We start from the raw sequence: 18814 nt of genomic DNA, 5'->3' as shown, positions 1-18814 counted from the left end.
TTCTCAGGGAGGATCATTTGATTTACTTAATTTGTCATTACTAGGAGTCCCTTATAAATGTTATTATAGTTAGAATATTAACTTGTTGTCAGCCTATATGTTGCAATACTTTTCTCTGTCATTTGCTTTTCTATGTTGAAGTGTTTTCAGTATACACTGAGAGTGTTTAACTTTTATATATTAAAGTGGTTTTTCTTTTGCTTGTTTTTTGGGTTTTTTGTTCGTTCGTTTGTTTTGCTTAGTAAATGTGTTTCCACTCTCAAAGTTAGCTGAATAGTTATCCATATTTTTCCAGTTCTTTCTGTGGTTTTATTTCTTAACTGAATTCATTTAACTTATTTTGGAACGTGGTGTCTGCTTAACATCTACTTTACTTTATTGTCTCATTGTGAAACCTGCATTGCGTATTTTAGAACTACATTATCCTTTCACCAAGATTTTGAAATATGCCACTTTTTCATATACTAAACTCATATATAGTCTTTCTATGGATTTTCAGTTTAACCATTAATTTTTTTTTTTTTTTTTTTGGCGGTATGCGGGCCCCTCACTGTGTGGCCTCTCCCGCTGCGGAGCACAGGCTCCGGACGCGCAGGCTCAGCGGCCATGGCTCACGGGCCCAGCCGCTCCGTGGCACGTGGGATCTTTCCGGACCAGGGCACGAACCCGTGTCCCCTGCATCGGCAGGCGGGCTCTCAACCACTGTGCCACAAGTGAAGCCCTTAACCATTAATTTTGAGAAAATACTTTACTATTTAATCTCTTTCTTTATATAATTCTTTTTCAGAATTTTATTGTCTAATTTAGAATATTCTCCCAGGTGAAGATTAGAGTCATGTCATATTTTTTAAAGAGCAAATCTTAAAAATTGTTTGAAATTGTATAAAATTTAGACATTTGGAAAGAATTGATATCCTCAAAATATTGATTCTCTCCAGGAGCATGATGTGTTTCTTCATTTTGTAAGTACCTTTTGAAATCATATCAGAAGACTTAAATTTTCTGTATGTTTTGAATGTTTTGTGCTAAATTTATTTCTAGGCATTTTTCTATTTTTATTGCTGTTATAAATAGAATATTTTTTCATTGTATTTTCTAACTGTTTTTGGTATAAGCAAAAAGGTTCATACATGTATGTTTTGGGTGGGCAGCTGACTTACTGAACTCTTGTTAGATGTAGTAGAGTTTCAGTTACTTCTCCTAGGTTCTCCAGGAGACCATTATGTTATCAGCAAATAATGCTGTTTTCTTCCTTACCGTCATTTGTATCTTATTTCTTTTTATTCTGTTATTGTATTAGCTAGATACTTTGGAGACATGATTAAAAATTATAGAGATTATTACAAGAATCTTTTAGTTGTCCCAGACTTTAGGGATTTCTCTCGTGTTTGATTTTGAGTATTGCCTGTCATTGGTGTGGTAAATATTCTTTATCATGTTTTCCTAGTGCTCTGAATGTTTGTTTTGATTTTTCTAATTCCCCTACGACTTCCTCTTTAACCCCTAGGTTATTTGGAAATATGTTGCTCAATTTCCAAATATTTGGGGATTTTCCTGATGTCTTTCGGCTGTTTATTTCTCATTTAATTTGTTGTGGTCAGAGAACATAGAAAGTTATTTTTTTGGGCAACAGACTTTGTTTTTAAGTTTAAATAGTCATATGTGGCCAGTGGCCCCCTATGATAGTTTTCTATTGCTGCCTAACTAATTACCATAAGCTTAGCAGTTCAAGAAACACTTCTTATCTTATAGTTCTGTAGGTCAGAAGCCTGACATGGTCTCACTGGGCTGCAGTCGAGGTGTCAGCAGGGCCATGTTTCTTTCTGGAGGCTCTAGGGGAGAATCTGTTTCCTTGCTCTTAGGCAGAATTAAATCCTTGTGTGTGCCTGAGTTCCTCCTCTCAGTTCAAAGCCATTCCCAGCCTCTTGAGTTCACCTGTGTTCCTTGAAGCCTGGTTCCCCTCCTCTTCAAAGCTAGAAATGGCAGGTCAAGTCTCTCATACTTCAAATCTCTTTCCTGCCCCTTCTGTCAATTGACTAAGTTTGAAGGGGTCCTGTGATAATCCAGGATAGTCTCCCCACTTTACTACCTTAACCTTATCACACCTGCAAAGTCCCCTTTGCCACGTAAAGGGGCTTATTCTCAGGTCCCTTGGATTAGGGTGGACTTTTACAGAGCCATTATTTCGCCTACCAAACTACTGTATTGTGCACTACAACTTTACGTCGTATTATATTTTAAAGCGATGACATTTTTAAAATTCTTTTTAAAATTTCCTTTCGTTTTTATCATTTTCAGAGCTCTTTATTTCTTTATTTATATGTATAGCTCCACATTAAAGTTTTAACCTTTCAGTACAGGTCTGCTGGCAGTGAATGCACTCAGCTTTTGTTTTTCCCAAAAAAAGTGTCTGCTTTGGGCTTCCCTGGTGGCGCAGTGGTTGAGAGTCCGCCTGCCAATGCAGGGGACACGGGTTCGTGCCCCGGTCCGGGAAGATCCCACATGCCGCGGAGCGGCTGGGCCCGTGAGCCATGGCCGCTGAGCCGGCGCGTCCGGAGCCTGTGCTCCGCAACGGGAGAGGCCACAACAGTGAGAGGCCCACGTACCGCAAAAAAAGAAAAAAAAGTGTCTGCTTTGCCTTCATTTTTTGAAAGCTATAATTTTTTGATGTAGAATTCTGGGTTGGCAGTTTATTTTTTTTTTCAGTAGTGTTAAAATGTCACTCCACAGTTTCTGTTGAGAATTTGGCTTTAATTTTTATCTTTGATTCTCTGTATAATTTTTCTACCCTCTGGGTGCCTTTACCCAACTTTTCTCTTTACCTTTAGTTTTCAGCAGTTCGAATATGATTTGTCTAGGTGGTTTTTCTCCTTTTCTTTTTTTTAACTTTTATTGCTTTTTTGTTTTTTTTCCACCTTCTTTCCTCATTCTTAATCTTTCTTATTCTTATTCATTCCATGGGGGTTCTCTAAGCTCTTTGGATCTATGGTTTGTTGTTTATTTTTGGAAAATTCTTGGCCATTATTTCTCACATATTTCTGCCTCCCTGTTTGTTCTTTCTTCTCCTCCTGTGATTCCAATTATACATGAGACCATTTGATATTGTCCTGTGGCTCTTAGCTGTTTTGTTCTTGTTTTTTCCCCCCCATGTTACTTTTCTTCTTTGTGTTCTGTTTGGTTTATTTTTATTGGCCTATCTGTAAGTTTACTTATTCCTTAGTTTTGTTGAGTCTGTTAATGAGCCAATCAAAGGCTTTCTTTATCTCTATTCCTTTGTCTTATTTCTAGCGTTTTTGGTTGACCCTCCCACTCTGTTTAAATTCCCATTTGTGAATGTATGTTGTCAACGTTTTCCATGGATATTTTAACATATTAATTATAGTTATTTAAACTTCCCCGTCTGAGTGTTCTGACATCTGGATCATCTCTGAGTCTGGTTCTTTTGGTTGCTCTGTCTCTTGACAGTGGGTTGATAGTGCACGTATCTTAACTTTTTATTGAATTTTGGAAAGTGCGTGCCTCACAGTAGATACTGAGTTCAGTAGTTTTTAATAGCTGGAAATGGGCACTGCTCTTCTGTCAGGTCATCAGGTGGGGAGTTGAGGCAACCTGCTCAGGAGTGGGGCTGCATTAGGATTTTGGTCCACTGTGTTTATCTTCAGTGCACCATGCTGGCCTCCAATTCTTCTATCAGTGGCCTGCCCTTTCCCTGTGCTTATAGCAATGCTGGGATATGGAGTCTCCCCTTCCTTGCCCCTCTGCTCGTAGTAGAGTGCCGTGCAAGGCTGTCGTCGGGCAGGTGAGGACTGCTCTTTATCCTGGTGCAGCCTCAGTCAGAGGCAGTTCCGTGTTCCCTGCTGCTCTCCCAGGGTAGCAGACCTCTCATTGTACGGGAATGGGATTTTGGTCCCAGGACAGTTTCCTACCTCCCCTGGGATAGAGATTTCCTGGTCTGCTCTCCCCCAAGTCACAGTGGGTTGTACCCAAGGCTGCTGCTCTTTTCCCAGCAGCTTAAGCCTTCAGGCTTTTGCTCCACATCAGAGAAGCATTCAGGCAGGGCCCGGGGCTTGGCGCCTTTTCTGCAGTGGCAGCTGAGCCCCTCCTGCGTGCCCGCCATGAGCACCTGGGGGAGGCCTACAGAACAGAGCCTGGCTGTGGGTGTGAAGCCCCCTGTGTCCAAGGCCAGGCCTGTCCACCCCACGCTCAGCCTCCAGCAGTTTGTTGCAATTCGGGGTGATGCTTTCTCACTCGTTCGCGAGGCTGGCACGTCTTCCTCCACATTCTCCTCCCCGCTTGCCCCAGCGGAGCTGGTCCACACATCCCTCTGTGGGGTTCAGGCTGTTTGGTTGCTTTGTGATTCTGCTTTATGGTGAACTCAAGAGAAGTTCTGATTTTTGTGATATTTCTGGCTTTTTCTTACTGTTTGTGTCAGGGCAATGCTTTTCGAGTTTCTATATCCTCAGGCAAGAATGGATGTTGAATTTTATTAAATATCATTCACCCTTATTCAGAATGGTCATGTGAGTTTCTCATTTATTCTTCCTGATGTGGTGAAGTATATCAATAGGTTGCCTGATATTAAATTCATCCCTTATTTTCTCTTGCTCAGAGAATTCTTTCATTAGCAAATATTTTTTTAACACCTATTAAGGGCCGGATGTATAGGGATGAATAGTAAACATAAGATCTTATAAATCTTATATTCTAATCAGAAGGTAGACAAAACATATAAGTAGATAAATAGGGCATTTCAGATTGTGATCATAATTATGAAAAATAAACAGGGTTTGGGCAATATGGGGCAACTAATGTGGGCAGGTAACACTGACGTTAGGGTTTAAAGGTTGAAAGTGATCCCGGCATTTAGAGTTGAGAGTAGGGAAGGCTTTTCGAGAGATGGCGAGTCCAAGTTCCCAGGGGCAGGAAGGAGACAGGCCTGTTGAGGCATCAGAGTTCACCCACCACGGCTGAAAGATAGTGAGGAGAGGGGAACGGTGTGGAGGGGGCTTGGGAAGCTGGGTAGAGGACCACGCTGTCTTTTGGTGTCTTAGATGTGTGAATTCCATTCCATGAGGAATGCGAAGAACTTGGAGATGGATGTGGCTTTCTGTCGCTTGCTAAGTGAAATCAGTTGTTTCCATATCTTACGTGGTCGGTCCCTGGCTGCTGTGCTTCTAGTGTGGTTCTTCATTGCACATTAATTTATTTGTTATCCGTCTTGCATTTTCAGTCTCTTTCTCTCTGCTGACTTTAACTTCCTGTTTATAAGCCCACTCAATACCCCTTATCCTACAGAAACCTTGCTATGACCTCCTCTCCTCTGGTACTGGCATCCTGCCTTTCTCCCTCCCTTCACGGCCAGATTCCCAGCGCGTGGTCTGTATTTGCTTGCCCTGCTCTACCCCAGGCCCTCCCTCACTCCTTGCCCTTTTGTGATATGGTTTTTACCCCCCCGGACTCAAGTGACGACTGCTCTGAGATAACAGCCCCCAAGCCCAGCAGCCTCGTGTCTCGGCCTGTTTATCTGAACATGATACTTAACACTGTTGCCCCCATCTTCCTCCTTGTAAGTCTCTAAACCCTGGCTTCCTGAGCACTTCACTGTCACATATTTTGTCTTACGTTTCTTATTACTCCCTGTTTCTTGTCGTTTCTAGCTCACCCTTAAACATAGGGATGACCCAAGCCTCTGATGCCAGACTGCTCTCTGCCGTCTATTCTCTGTGGCTTATCGTTTCTGTACTTTTATAGAAACAGCACTCACTACGTACTCCCAGATCTGTGCCTCTAGCCCAGACTTCTCTGTAGGTAAAGGAAAGAATATGCATATATACTTAATATGTCATAGTTTTCACATTGCTGTGTAATCTCTGTAATTATTTTACATGGATGTATAATGTTAAGCGGCTGTGCCTTAGCCTGTCCATTTCCTGCTGAAAATTTCTAATCCAGGGTCTGCAGCTCCAATTTATAATTGTACACATGGATATTGAGCTTGAGATTTGGTGGAATGGAAAGTGAGTTGAGTTTTTTCCCCCTCCCAAACTAGCTCAGTCCTCCCAGAGAACAGGAAACCTCAGCAGAATCTTTGGCAAACCTTTCTCAGGCTTTCTTGCTTTGAGAATCAGCTAAGAGGCCCATTGTCACTACCTGAGTTCAAGGTAGCACTTTAACTCTTGCATGAACGACTGAAAGGCCTTCTAAGCGGTCCCCCTACCTCTGATCTCTCGATGCTCTGACACAGTATGCCATCAATTGTTAGAAAACAGGTGGTCCTTGTGTCCCCAAGACCTAAGAGAGATCTGAAGCTTTTCACACTGATGTGTGGTGGAGTCAGTTGGAAAAAGATATTCACCTTCAGTCAAGGCAGGGTTTTAAACACACTATTAGATTGTAGTTCACCATACTTGAGAATATCCAAATGTGAGAATATCCTTTGTCATACTTTAGCTCCTATTTCCCTAACCATTCACCTTTTTCCAGTCAGGTGGCCTCTGCAATCTCTCCAAGCTGTTCTCAACCTCCTACTTGGTGGAGAGCTGGCTTGTTTATAAAGCCCAACAAGTCAGGGATGCTGGCAGTGGCTATGCTGCCAATTTTGGTCCCTCTTCTAAGTGCGATTTGTGTCTTTTAAATGAATTCCTATTTGGATTTCTGACCTGTTGATGCCTCAGAGTTTCTGCCTGATTGTCAGCCATTTCCAGCAGCATGCTGACCAGAATATGATTTTCAGCAGTTGGTCGACCTTGATTTTGAGCCTTTCCCACCCACTTCCTGGTCTGAGTGTGCATGCTCACTGTGTAAGGAAAGAGGGTTGTGCTTCATCCTTCACACAGAGGGGGGTTATGGGCCCCCAAGGATGTCCAGCCCTAGTGTTGGTAAAAAGCAGCAGCTCTGGAATCACATGGTGATAACTATAAAGCAGCGTTTGTCCCGTGAGGCAGAGGGAAGGCCTGTGCACTGGGAGGTGGGAGAGTGAGCATCACCCTTGTACACCTTCCACCGCTGTCTCAGGGTCTTTCTTTCTGCTTCCTTTAATTTATTTTCACGTTAGTCTACCAAAATAACAAATTGCCCTTAAAAGTAATGAAAAACCTAAGCACTGATGGTAAAGAGCTGCTCCCCTCCCATCTTCCATCCCAGGCTGTATTTCTGCTTTGAGGCATTCTGGTCTATACCCTCTCTTAACTCTATGGCCTATGGTAACTGTATACCATATTGTTGTCGACGTAGCCACAATGTTTGATTATTACATTCTTTCCTGTAAGGGTGGGAGAAAATAACTCCAGTCACGCTTTGATAGGTTTGAAATTAATCAAGATTAAGTGGAGTTGAAAAAACTATCCTGAGTGTATGATTCTCCAAGACCCAAGGGTCTGCTGCCTCACACTTCAGGGCATTGGTTCCCCAGAGGAGGCTTGTATCTCTGATTCCTAGCCAGAAGGCTTAGCCATGCACTCTGTGCACTCCAGCCAAGGGATGGAGAGTAACGATCCCCTGCAACTTGCCTTAATTCCACCTCTAGAATAATAACGTGGGATTCACCTCAGATGTGCCTGGTACCTTCCCTCTTTACATCTGTCTCACCTGCTCCACCACCCTCTCCCCTCCTGATGGCAGCAACAGCAACAACAAGCTCCTTGCCTGTAGAGACTAATCCAGCGTCGAAGGTCATCCCCTTTCCACCACCCATGATGGAGTAGAAGTTACCCCTTGAATGAGGGGAGTGAACCCTAGTAAAGGAGATCCAACAAATCTGAGAAGAGTGAACACAACTCAGAAAAACACTGTTGGGAACATATTCTCCATTGAATGCCACTCCCTGTGATTCCCCATGATCTCAGGCAATAGAAAAGCAGAGAGAATGTGAAAAAGACAGACCAGAAACTCAGCCTTAAAGGAAATATTACTTCAGAAACAGAAGCTTTTTTTTTAAGCATTGAACTTAATAAGAACATAAATTTATTAAAGCAACAGTTCAAATATAATATGAGACAGTAAAAGGAGATGATATGGGCAATGTGGAACTTAGGGAACAAAATGAGAACAAAGCAACGTCAGTCCAAAACCAATAAACGAATTTGAAACAGCAAGGAATTTAATGGCCTGAAAATCAAATTACTGATGTAAGGGAAGAAACGTTAGATAATTCTGGAAAGAGCAAAGGAGAAAAACAAAAAGATTGAAGAGATTTAGATCATCATAAGGGTGGTCCTGCACAAAGGTCATTTTTTTTTGCCTACGTTGGGTCTCCGTTGCTGCACGCGGTCTTTCTCTAGTTTCGGCGAGTGGGGGCTACTGGGCTCTAGGTGTGCGGGCTTAATTGCTCCGCGGCATGTGGCATCTTCCCAGACCAGGGCTCGAACCTGTGTCGCCTGGATTGGCAGGTGAATTCTTAACCACTGCGCCACCAGGGAAACCCCATAAAGACAATTGATGTCAGTAAAGTAAAAGAGCCAACCCCAAAGAAAACAATTGGCCAGAAAATGTATTTGAAGAAATAATAAAAGAAAATTTTTCTGAAATAAACTAAATGAATTTTCTTTTAGAGGTCATTGTGTTCCAGGAAAAAAATGAAACGTTGTACAGTGGTAAACTCTGAGCTGACTTCTAGTGATGTTATTAGACTTTGAAAATAAAGGTTTTTGCAGATACACTGGCAGAAGAAAGGCAAGTCACCTCAAGGGGGAGAAACTACCAGTCAGGCTGGCAGCAGGCTTCTCTCTACAAGCTTCATTGCCAGAAAGCAAAGGAGTGTGCAAAGTTTTGAAGGAAAGAAGTGGTATATTAGCACCAGGTCTTAAAATTCAAATAGAGAACGAAGGGTAAACAGCTATGCAAATAGAATGTAAATGTTATAAACATTCATCAAAGAGAGATGAGTCCGTCTTCATCTAAAATTGAAACATGGTTCGTAAAATCTGTTTAAAATGCGTTTTTTCAAATTCTTATCTTTAGAGGAATTATGTCTATAAAGAAATAGGGATCTTAAGTCATTCCTTCCTTTTCACTTCAGCTTCATTTTCTTTAAGTACAAAGTTGAATTGTACTTCTTAAAACAAAAAAAATACATAGAATGTTCCCTTTAAAACTTAATGTGGGGTTTCCCTGGTGGCGCAGTGGTTGAGAATCTGCCTGCTAATGCAGGGGACACGGGTTCGAGCCCTGGTCCGGGAAGATCCCACATGCCGCAGAGCAACTAGGCCCGTGAGCCACAACTACTGAGCCTGCGCGTCTGGAGCCTGTGCTCCGCAACAAGAGAGGCCGTGACAGTGAGAGGCCTGCGCACCGTGATGAAGAGTGGCCCCCACTTGCCACAACTAGAGAAAGCCCTCGCACAGAAACGAAGACCCAGCACAGCCAAAAATAAATTAATTAATTAATTAATTAACTCCTACCCACAACATCTTCTTAAAAAAAAAAACTTAATGTGGTATTTCTGGTTTTAGCTGTGGGTTGAATTTTTGCATTTTTTTCTTTGGAGTGTAAGCCATTGTTTAATTCTTTTTTTTTTACACATAACTTTACCTAAAAATAAAATCTTATTACAGAAAGTATGTAAAACATAACAAAATAAACCTATCTACCCCACCCAAGGCTCTGGTTGCATAGGGTGGTGGTTGGGCTTGGCATGGGCAGATTTTTTAAAAATCTCTTGTGTTTCTGCTCTGACAGTTGCCTGAGTTGGGAACTGCCGTTCCTCCAGGTGGCTGCTGGGCTCTGCTTTTGTATTTATTTTAACAGCCTAGTGGCTCTCACTTTTGTTTCAACCCACCTCCGAGCTCCCGGGAAGTGAATAGGGAAACTACGCACCCGAGACGCTGATCATCATTTTTCGTTTTGCCTGCTTTCTTGTATAGTTAACGAGAGGCATAAAGTACATCACTGACTTTATTGCATTCATCCTGAAGAGGGAAAACCACTGGGGAAACATCATTTTATAAATGAGTGGGTTGAAGAATTAAAAAGGTTTGCTCAACATCATTTTGTAGAGGTATCAACAATATGATACTTTTTTTTCTATTTTTCTTTAGCTCAAATAGTTTCATCATGAGACACCCCCCCCCACCCTTTTATTTGCCCTTCTGATTATGGTGGGTAAATGTATCTTTAGTGGATTAGTATGCAATTTTTTAATTAGATTAATACATGAAATCACATAAACTGATGTCACAAGATGACCAGAATATTTTATTTTATGTAAATTCTTCTGTTAATGCAAAGCGGTTATTTCGGTATAGACATTTTGGTCTAATATGAATTTTTAATAGGTACATTGTAACAGCTATTTGAAAATAATGAGGAATTAGAGTATTTGGCTTTTCTACAAGTAAGTAATATAAGCTTGAATAATTTTTGTTTACGTGCCCGAGGATCCAACAAATCGAAACAAACGAGATTATGGCAAAAGCAGTTATTGCTCAAAACTACAACACTTGACAGAGATTGTGGTGGTTGATGCCATTTAAATGGTGATTTATTTCAACACAGCAAGAAATGGAGGTAGTTTCATCTCTTCTCTCCTGTTATAAGTTTTGTCTGTCTACCTACTCACCTATCATTAGTGGCAAAGAAACATAGCCATTGAATATTTTGTTCAATTAAAATGGTGATTTTTATTTTAAAACTAAGGGCCATTACAACATTAGGACTTTAAAATTTTGTTGATGAAGAACCACAAGTAAGTGTATTATTTTACTTTCATATTTTTCTGTTTATTGAGATAACTGCTATATTAGCAATTCTTCACGGTTCTATCAGTGAATATCCCATGATCATCTGAGGTATCTGTGTCTAAAAATTATTGTATAGTACCTTTGTTCTTGTAAGAATATCAGTATTGCCTATTTTGGAGCAATACTGTTATGTAGAAACTTGCTGAGAAATTTGCTTTAAAAGATACTAGGGCTTCCCTGGTGGCGCAGTGGTTGAGAGTCCGCCTGCCGATGCAGGGGACATGGGTTCGTGCCCCGGTCCGGGAAGATCCCACGTGCCGCAGAGCGGCTGGGCCCGTGAGCCACGGCCACTGGGCCTGCACGTCCAGAGCCTGTGCTCCGCAACGGGAGAGGCCACAACAGTGAGAGGCCCGCGTACCACAAAAAAAAAAAAAAAAAAAAGATACTAAATGTGATAAGACAAATACCCAGCATTAAAGGTTGAATTTTCTTCTTTGTGGGCCAGCTCTCTTAAGACTATTGTGTAGGGTCCTCAGCTGCAAGGGTGAAGGGGGAGGATAACTTAGTTTTGAAACATCAGGTTCCAGGACTGTGGTGAGATAGGGGGTCAAGAACGGAACACAGTGTTCTAGAAATGTGCACTAAGGTCTTCGCATGATTGTTTCAACAGATGTTGATGGCCAGCCTTCTTAATATTGCCAGAATGTAGGAATGCAGTTTTATCCAAACCGGCTTTCCTTTAAATTGCCTTCTTCGGTTGTCATAACACCCTTGTGATCGTAACGTTAACCTAAAAACTTCATAGTTGGTGTACATACCATTTTACCAATTGGTTTTCTTTTTTCTTCTTTGAACAGAAATCTTAGAGGCTGGTATTAAAGGAACTTCAGAATCACTTAAAGGTGTGAAACGAAAAAAGATCGTAGCCGAGAATCACCTGAAAAAAATACCAAAATCCCCACTGAGAAATCCTCTTCAGGCAAAACACAAACAAAATACAGAAGAGTCATCTTTTGCCATTCTTCAGAGTGTGGCGGAGTCCCACAAGAAGCAGAATCACAGTCCTGTAAAAAACGGGAAGCAGTTTACCAAACACAATGGAGAAGCCCCTGGGATAATTGCCGACGCCTCTAAACTGCAAGAGGCTGTCTCCCCGAAGAAGCCCTCGTTTCTGCAGCCCCCATCCGAGCCGCGCCGGTGGAGGTCGGAAGGCTCCGACCCCGCCAAGCCCGGTGTCCCCGAGGGAAAATGTGACTCCAGTTCTCTGTCCAGTAAAAGCAGGACTGACCACCGTGAATGTATCTCCTCTCACTGCAGCCCCCCGCCCTCCTCGTATGCAAACACCGCGTTCGATGTCTTACTGAAGGCCATGGAGCCAGAACTGAGCACCTTGTCGCAAAAGGGCTCCTCTTGTGCGGTTAAGAGCGAAAAACTGAGACCAAATAAAACTGTACGACCCCCTTCTCACCTGAACCACAGCCCGATGGATGCCCCCGATCCGACCCCGCAAGAACCGGCTGCCCAATCACAGCCGCCTCCTCGGACCTCATACGCCGGGCACGTGTCTGCCGCTCAGAAGAACGACCAAGCGGCACTTCAGGCCGTTTCTCCTTCGTATAATCCACGCGAACACTCTGTTTCTAAACCTGGCCAACAAAATCAGCAGCTTCCAGCGTGTTCGGGTTTCACCAGATCACTCACGAGTCTGCAGAATCAGGAGAACGCCCAACTTGAACACGTCTGTAACGCAGCAGTGATGTCATCCGTAGGTGTGACGTCACCCTCCAGTAGAACTCAGGTTTCTCCTCCAAACCAGCAAGTGGATGCTGCCTTGCCGCTGTCAGTGAGCCCCGCCCTTTCCACGCGGTCACCCCCCACGCCAATTTACAACTCAACTCCTGTCGCCTCTGTTGTTAATCACAGCGTGGAACAAATGTGCAATCTTCTTCTGAAAGATCAGAAGCCAAAAAAACAAGGAAAATACATCTGTGAATATTGCAATCGAGCCTGTGCAAAGCCCAGTGTGCTTTTAAAGCACATCCGCTCCCACACTGGAGAGCGACCCTATCCCTGCGTGACCTGCGGGTTTTCATTTAAGACTAAAAGTAACCTCTACAAGCACAAAAAGTCCCATGCACATACTATCAAACTGGGTCTCGTCTTGCAGCCAGATGCTGGCGGCTTGTTCATGTCTCACGAGTCCCCCAAAGCACTTAGTATCCATTCGGATGTGGAAGACAGTGGGGAGAGCGAGGAGGAGGGTGCTGCTGACGACAGGCAGAACGACCCGGGCTCCATGGACCTGCAGCCCGTGCAGATAATGAAGATGGTATCCAGCTCGGAAGCTCTACCTAAATTGGGTTCCATTCCAAGCAATCCAGATCCTGTGGTAGGTGACTTTTCACTACAGGACAGATCTTCAGAAGCACAGGCTGTGACAGAGTTACCCAAGGTTGTGGTCCACCCCATCAGTGTGTCCCCTTTAAGAGCTGACAGCCCGAAGGTTACGGATTCCAAGCCTGAACCTCCTAGTGCACAGAAACAGAAAGACCTTCAGGTAACCGGTATACTGTCCCACTCAGCCTGGGCGTGCTCCCTGGAGATGGACAACAAGTCCCATGAGAAGGGCGATGTGAGTCAGCCCGAGGGAAAACAGGAATCTCACGTGGGAACGGTACATGCCCAGCTACAAAGGCAGCAGGCCACCGATTACTCCCGAGAGCAGCAAGGAAAACTTCTCCTGAGTCCTCGCAGTTTAGGAAGTACGGACTCGGGTTACTTTTCACGTTCTGAGAGTGCCGACCAAACAGTGAGCCCACCCACCCCCTTTGCCAGAACGTTGCCCGCCCCAGAGCAGGACTCTAACAAGAATAATGGGTCTTCTGCACCTCGTGTCAGCACACCAGCAGCTTCGGCTCTTCCAGCAGGTGAAAAAGCGTCACTCCTCCCAGGTCAGATGCGCCCACCTTTGGCGACAAAAACGCTTGAGGAACGGATATCAAAGCTTATCTCAGACAATGAAGCCTTGGTAGATGACAAGCAACTGGATAGTGTAAAGCCACGGAGAACCTCTCTCTCACGACGGGGAAGCATCGATTCCCCCAAATCGTACATATTTAAGGATTCTTTCCAGTTTGATTTAAAACCAATGGGACGGAGAACAAGTTCAAGCTCTGATATACCAAAGTCCCCTTTCACTCCCACAGAGAAATCAAAGCAAGTGTTTCTTCTGTCTGTACCTTCCCTCGACTGTCTGCCCATCACCAGAAGTAATTCTATGCCTACCACAGGGTACTCAGCAGTACCTGCGAGCATCATCCCTCCCCCACACCCACTGAGAGGAAGTCAGTCCTTTGACGACAAAATTGGTGCTTTCTACGACGATGTCTTCGTACCGGGGCCTAACACTTCTGTGCCCCAAAATGGACATCCCCGCACTCTTGTCAGACAAGCAGCAGTAGAAGACTCTTCAGCAAATGAAAATCATGTTCTGGGTGCCGGGCAGTCCTTGGACGAGAGCCATCACGGAGGCAGCCCCGCTGGTGAGACCGCAGCAGCAAGAAGCAAGCCCCCGGCCCCGGGTTCACACTTGGAAAAGAAGAAGTCTCATCAGGGGCGAGGGACCATGTTTGAGTGTGAGACCTGTAGAAACAGGTATAGGAAACTGGAAAATTTTGAAAACCATAAGAAATTTTACTGTTCAGAGTTGCACGGACCAAAAACCAAGGTAGCTCTGAGGGACCCCGAGCACAGCCTGGTGCCCAGCGGCGCACAGCCTCCCATTCTGCACTACAGGGTCGCCAGTGCCACCGGGGTCTGGGAGCAGACGCCCCAGATACGAAAAAGGAGGAAAATGAAAAGCGTCGGAGATGACGACGAACTTCAGCAAAACGAAAGTGGAGCATCTCCCCAGAGCTCCGAGGGCCTCCGGTTTCAGAGCGCGAGGGGCTCGGTTCCCAGTTTGTCTCAGCAGAACGTTGCCATAACTGGTGACCAGCCTCCTAGAAATATCCAGCTGCAAAGCTCCCCGATTCAGCTCGTGGCCAGAGGCCCCGAACAGCCCCCGGACCCGAAGCCGTCCTCCATCGTGGAAGAGCAGGTGAGCTCGGCTGCCCAGGACAGGACAGAGCCCAAGAGACACGGGGCCGGCATCTCCGTCATCCAGCACACAAACTCGCTGGGCAGACCCGGTGCGCTTGACAAGCTGGAGTCTTGTGAAGGCGCTTCCCCCATTTCTTTCCAGGAGCTGAGAACAGGGAAGCCCGGGTCTCTGCACATAAGAGGGATTTCCCAAGAGGAAGGCTGCCTGCCCCGGAACACGTCTCAGCCCGCCGAGCCTGCACTGTCCGATGCTCTGAGAGGGGAACTTCAGGAAGGTTCCAGAAAGATCTCAGGTGAGCGACACGTGTTAGGACAGCCCTCAAGACTCGTTCGGCAGCACAACATCCAAGTCCCAGAAATCCTGGTCACAGAAGAGCCAGATCGGGACCCGGAAGGCCAAGCCCACGATCAGGAGAAGTCTGAGAAGTTCAGTTGGCCTCAGCGGAGCGAAACCTTGTCCAAACTGCCAACAGAGAAACTGCCACCCAAAAAGAAGCGGCTCCGTCTTGCCGAGATCGAGCACTCCTCAACAGAGTCAAGCTTGGACTCCACTCTCTCCAGGAGTCTAAGCAGGGAGAGCAGTTTATCTCACACTTCGAGTTTCTCTGCTTCCTTAGACGTAGAGGACGTTTCTAAGACTGAGGCCTCCCCCAAAATCGATTTTCCGAATAAAGCGGAGTTTCTCATGATTCCACCTGGCTCTAATACCCTGAACGTTCCTGGGGGTCACCGGGAAATGAGGCGCGCTGCATCGGAACAGATTCACTGCCTGCAAATGTCGATGGAGGTCTCTGATTTCAGAAGTAAATCATTCGACTGTGGAAGCATGACTCCACCTCAGCCAGCCCCGCTTGCTGAACTGCAGCCTCCGACATCCCCTTCTGGCATGGGGGTCGCCGGGCACGTGCCTCTCTTGGAAAGACGGAGAGGCCCGCTGATACGGCAGATCTCTTTAAACATCACTCCGGAGGGTCATCTATCTCCTGGGAACCCATCCTCTTTCCAAACTATCGCTCGCCCTGGTGTGAACACAGTGCCATTTCAGGGGCCTCAGCTCACTCATGCACCTTCACCTGAGTTTCCTGCAAATACTTTGGCCTCCCAGACTCAGATTAAGGATCTGCAAGCAGAAACTTCAAGTTCCAACTCTCCAAACATCTTTCCTGTTCAACAGCTTCTTGGTATCCATTTGTTAAATCAAATCCACGTGCCCCTTAGCCTCCCAGACACACAGATGTCTCTGCAGGTGTCTACACAGAGTGTCAAAGCAGATCCAAGCCCCGGTGGACATGTATCTTCTAAAAGTGAGGACTGCTTTGCTCCCAAGTACCAACTTCAGTGTCAGGTGGTCCCTTCGACCCAGCCTTGCACTTCTAACGCTGTACATCCTCTGCCAAAGCAAGTTCTTTCAGACCCAGCTGGGGCCAACCATCGTGCGACCTCGTTGACATTACCAGCCAAGTTAGTAGAAGCCACGTCTAATTCGTGTCCTCTGCCACCACTGAAGGTCGGGCCTCTCGGCAGTCAGGTGCCGAAGGTGCCGGCGTCCTTTGCGCTGCCCTTGCATCTGCAGAGTCGGGTCCCAGCGTACTGTTTTGCCACAGCCACAGCTCTGCCGCAGATCCTAGTGACCCAAGATCTATCCAGTCAGCCGATTGCCCAGGCTAATCATAGTATGGTGCCAATCAGTGAAGAGCAAAATTCCGTGCCAAAGTCGCAATACGCTCACCGGAAAGCTTTGCCAAACCCAGAGGGAGAACTTGTCTGCGAGAACGTTATTTCCGAGATGGGCCAAAATTCGTCGCCATCAGAATCCTTGCCTGTAACTCAGAAAATGTCTGTTGGTAGACTCTCCCCCCAGCAAGAATCTTCAGCTTCAAGTAAAAGGATGCTGTCCCCAGCAAATAGTTTAGACATTGCCATGGAAAAGCACCAGAAGCGGGCCAAGGATGAAAATGGAGCCGTTTGTGCCACAGATGCTAGACAGTTGGAAGCACTGAGCTCAAGAGCTCATGAAGTTAGTAAACAGAAGAAGCCAGTCCTGGTGAGGCAGGTTTGCACTACGGAGCCCCTTGAAGCTGTGATATTGGAACAGGATATTTTTTCTCACCCTGAAGTGAGTAGTGAGGCTCTGCGTTTGACTGATGTTTCACCAGCTGATAATTTGTCATCAGGACACTCCAAGCCTGTGGTTATAGAACCTGTAAAAGAATTGCAGGAATTTGAAAGCATCCCGTCGGCCACATCGCTGACTCTGACAGTTAGAAATTTAGCTGTCCCTGCAGAGAAAACTCACGTTTCTTCTTCGGAACATGTAGACGATAACCAAGAAAGGAAGTCACCAGGGGTTAAAACTCCAGGCGACGAAGCGAACGTCCAAGAACAGAGTCCGCCAGCAGCCACCACTCCTTCCGCATGTAAAGCCAGTGACACACAGCAGCCGTCCTTCCCCAGCCTGAAGACTGCAACCAGCTTCACGTGGTGTTACCTGTTGAGGCAGAAGGCCCTGCACCTGCCCCAGAACGACCAAAAAACTTCGGCCTACACCGATTGGACCGTGAACGCCAGTGATCCAAATCCACTCAGCTTGCCTACCAAAGTGGCTCTTTCTCTCCTGAACTCAAAACAGAAGACCGGAAAATCTCTATATTGTCAAGCAATAACGACCCATTTCAAGTCAGATTTATTGGTCTATTCAAGCAAATGGAAAAGCAGCTTAAGCAAGGTACTTGAAATATCATTTATCTTGAAAACTAGTCTGTGCAAGTTAGTTCCAACATGTCTGGATGCCTTTAAAGATTTCGATGGGAGGTTGTATTTTAATTTTGAATGACAAATTGTGCTTTCGAAGTGTACAGTTATTTGAAAGAAAGAATGATAAGTTTACCCAGGGAGTTATACTGATAAAGATTACCCAGAGTCCTCTAAGGTTTGATTTTCTTGTTAGGTGAGAGAAGATTATGTTTATGCTTTATCCCTGCTAATGAAGGGGAACAGAGGTGTGGATATTAGAGATTGTTCTATTTCATTTAAAAATGTAAGCAGAGACCCATTCATCCTTGTTTTATGCAAATCTGACCACTCTCCCCTCACCGTTTTGATCCCAACTCTCTTCCTGTGTAGCTCTGAGAATCATCTTAGTACTAGAGAGAAGGTTCACAAAATGACTGTACACTTGATAATTAAGTTGGTTTGGTCAGGATTTGTACAGTAAGGTCGTAAAACGATGATTTGGGGTTATTTGTGGAATAAAACTATAATTAGAGTTGTTGGCTTTATAAAATGGGGAAAATCACTTAAATGATTAAGAATAAATAGATAAGGGTATTAGGTTGGACTCTGGACATTCAGAATTATAGATTAAGTTCATGATCTCTATAGGCTCACAAGCACATAATACAGGTTCATAAATATTTATTTATCAATAAGAAAATATCACAGGATCAGTATGGTAATAGAAGTACCCATAACTTTAATAAAAGAAGGAAGTCTCTAACACTGCCAGTAGCTTGAGCAGGAGGTGTGGTTACACGGAAGATATTCCAAAGGTGGTGCTACTTCAGCTGAGTCTTTAAAAAAGAAAAAAAAAAAAGTAGGGATTTTTTTTTTTTTTCAGGCAAACAAGAGTGAGAAATTTTAATAGTCTGCCAAGTGATGTGGAAGTGAGAATGAACTTAGTTCATTTAAAGAGCCCCGAGGAGTCCAACATGGCTAGAAGGTGTTGGAAGTTTGAAACACTGACGTAATTTGAAGTTGGAAATGTAGATAAAGACCAAAGAATACGCGTGGTGGTAGAGAGCCTTTGATGCTTTCTCAGCGGAGGAGGGTGCATCCGAACCATTCAGAATTTAATTGTTAAATGCTCAGGCTCTACGTCTACTAAGTCAGATGGAAAATGAGGCTTGAGCGTGAGAATTTAAACAGCGCTTCGTGTATGTATGTCCCTGAAGTACCTATGAAAAGTGGCTCTCCTTCAGTACCAAGTGCCTTGGTAGAAATGCCTTGGGGAATGCACATCTGGATTTGGAGCTGGGAGA

At 44.8% G+C, this 18814-nt stretch overlaps 1 protein-coding gene across 8 annotated transcripts in view; it reads left to right on the top strand.

The window, feature by feature from the left end:
- Positions 1-18814, top strand: part of HIVEP1 (HIVEP zinc finger 1) — a 142988-nt gene that overhangs the window by 93973 nt on the left and 30201 nt on the right. For all 8 annotated transcript variants that reach the window (XM_060307474.2, XM_060307473.1, XM_060307469.1 and 5 more), the window contains one exon: positions 11534-17502. In XM_060307474.2, coding sequence (XP_060163457.1) covers positions 11534-17502 — 5969 coding nt within the window. The remainder of the gene's footprint in view (positions 1-11533; positions 17503-18814) is intronic.

Source organism: Globicephala melas, chromosome 11 (assembly GCF_963455315.2).
Source record: "Globicephala melas chromosome 11, mGloMel1.2, whole genome shotgun sequence".
Taxonomy (NCBI): Eukaryota; Metazoa; Chordata; class Mammalia; order Artiodactyla; family Delphinidae; genus Globicephala; species Globicephala melas.
The sequence above is the reverse complement of the archived record's forward strand: the minus strand, read 5'-3'. Positions and strand labels throughout refer to the sequence as shown.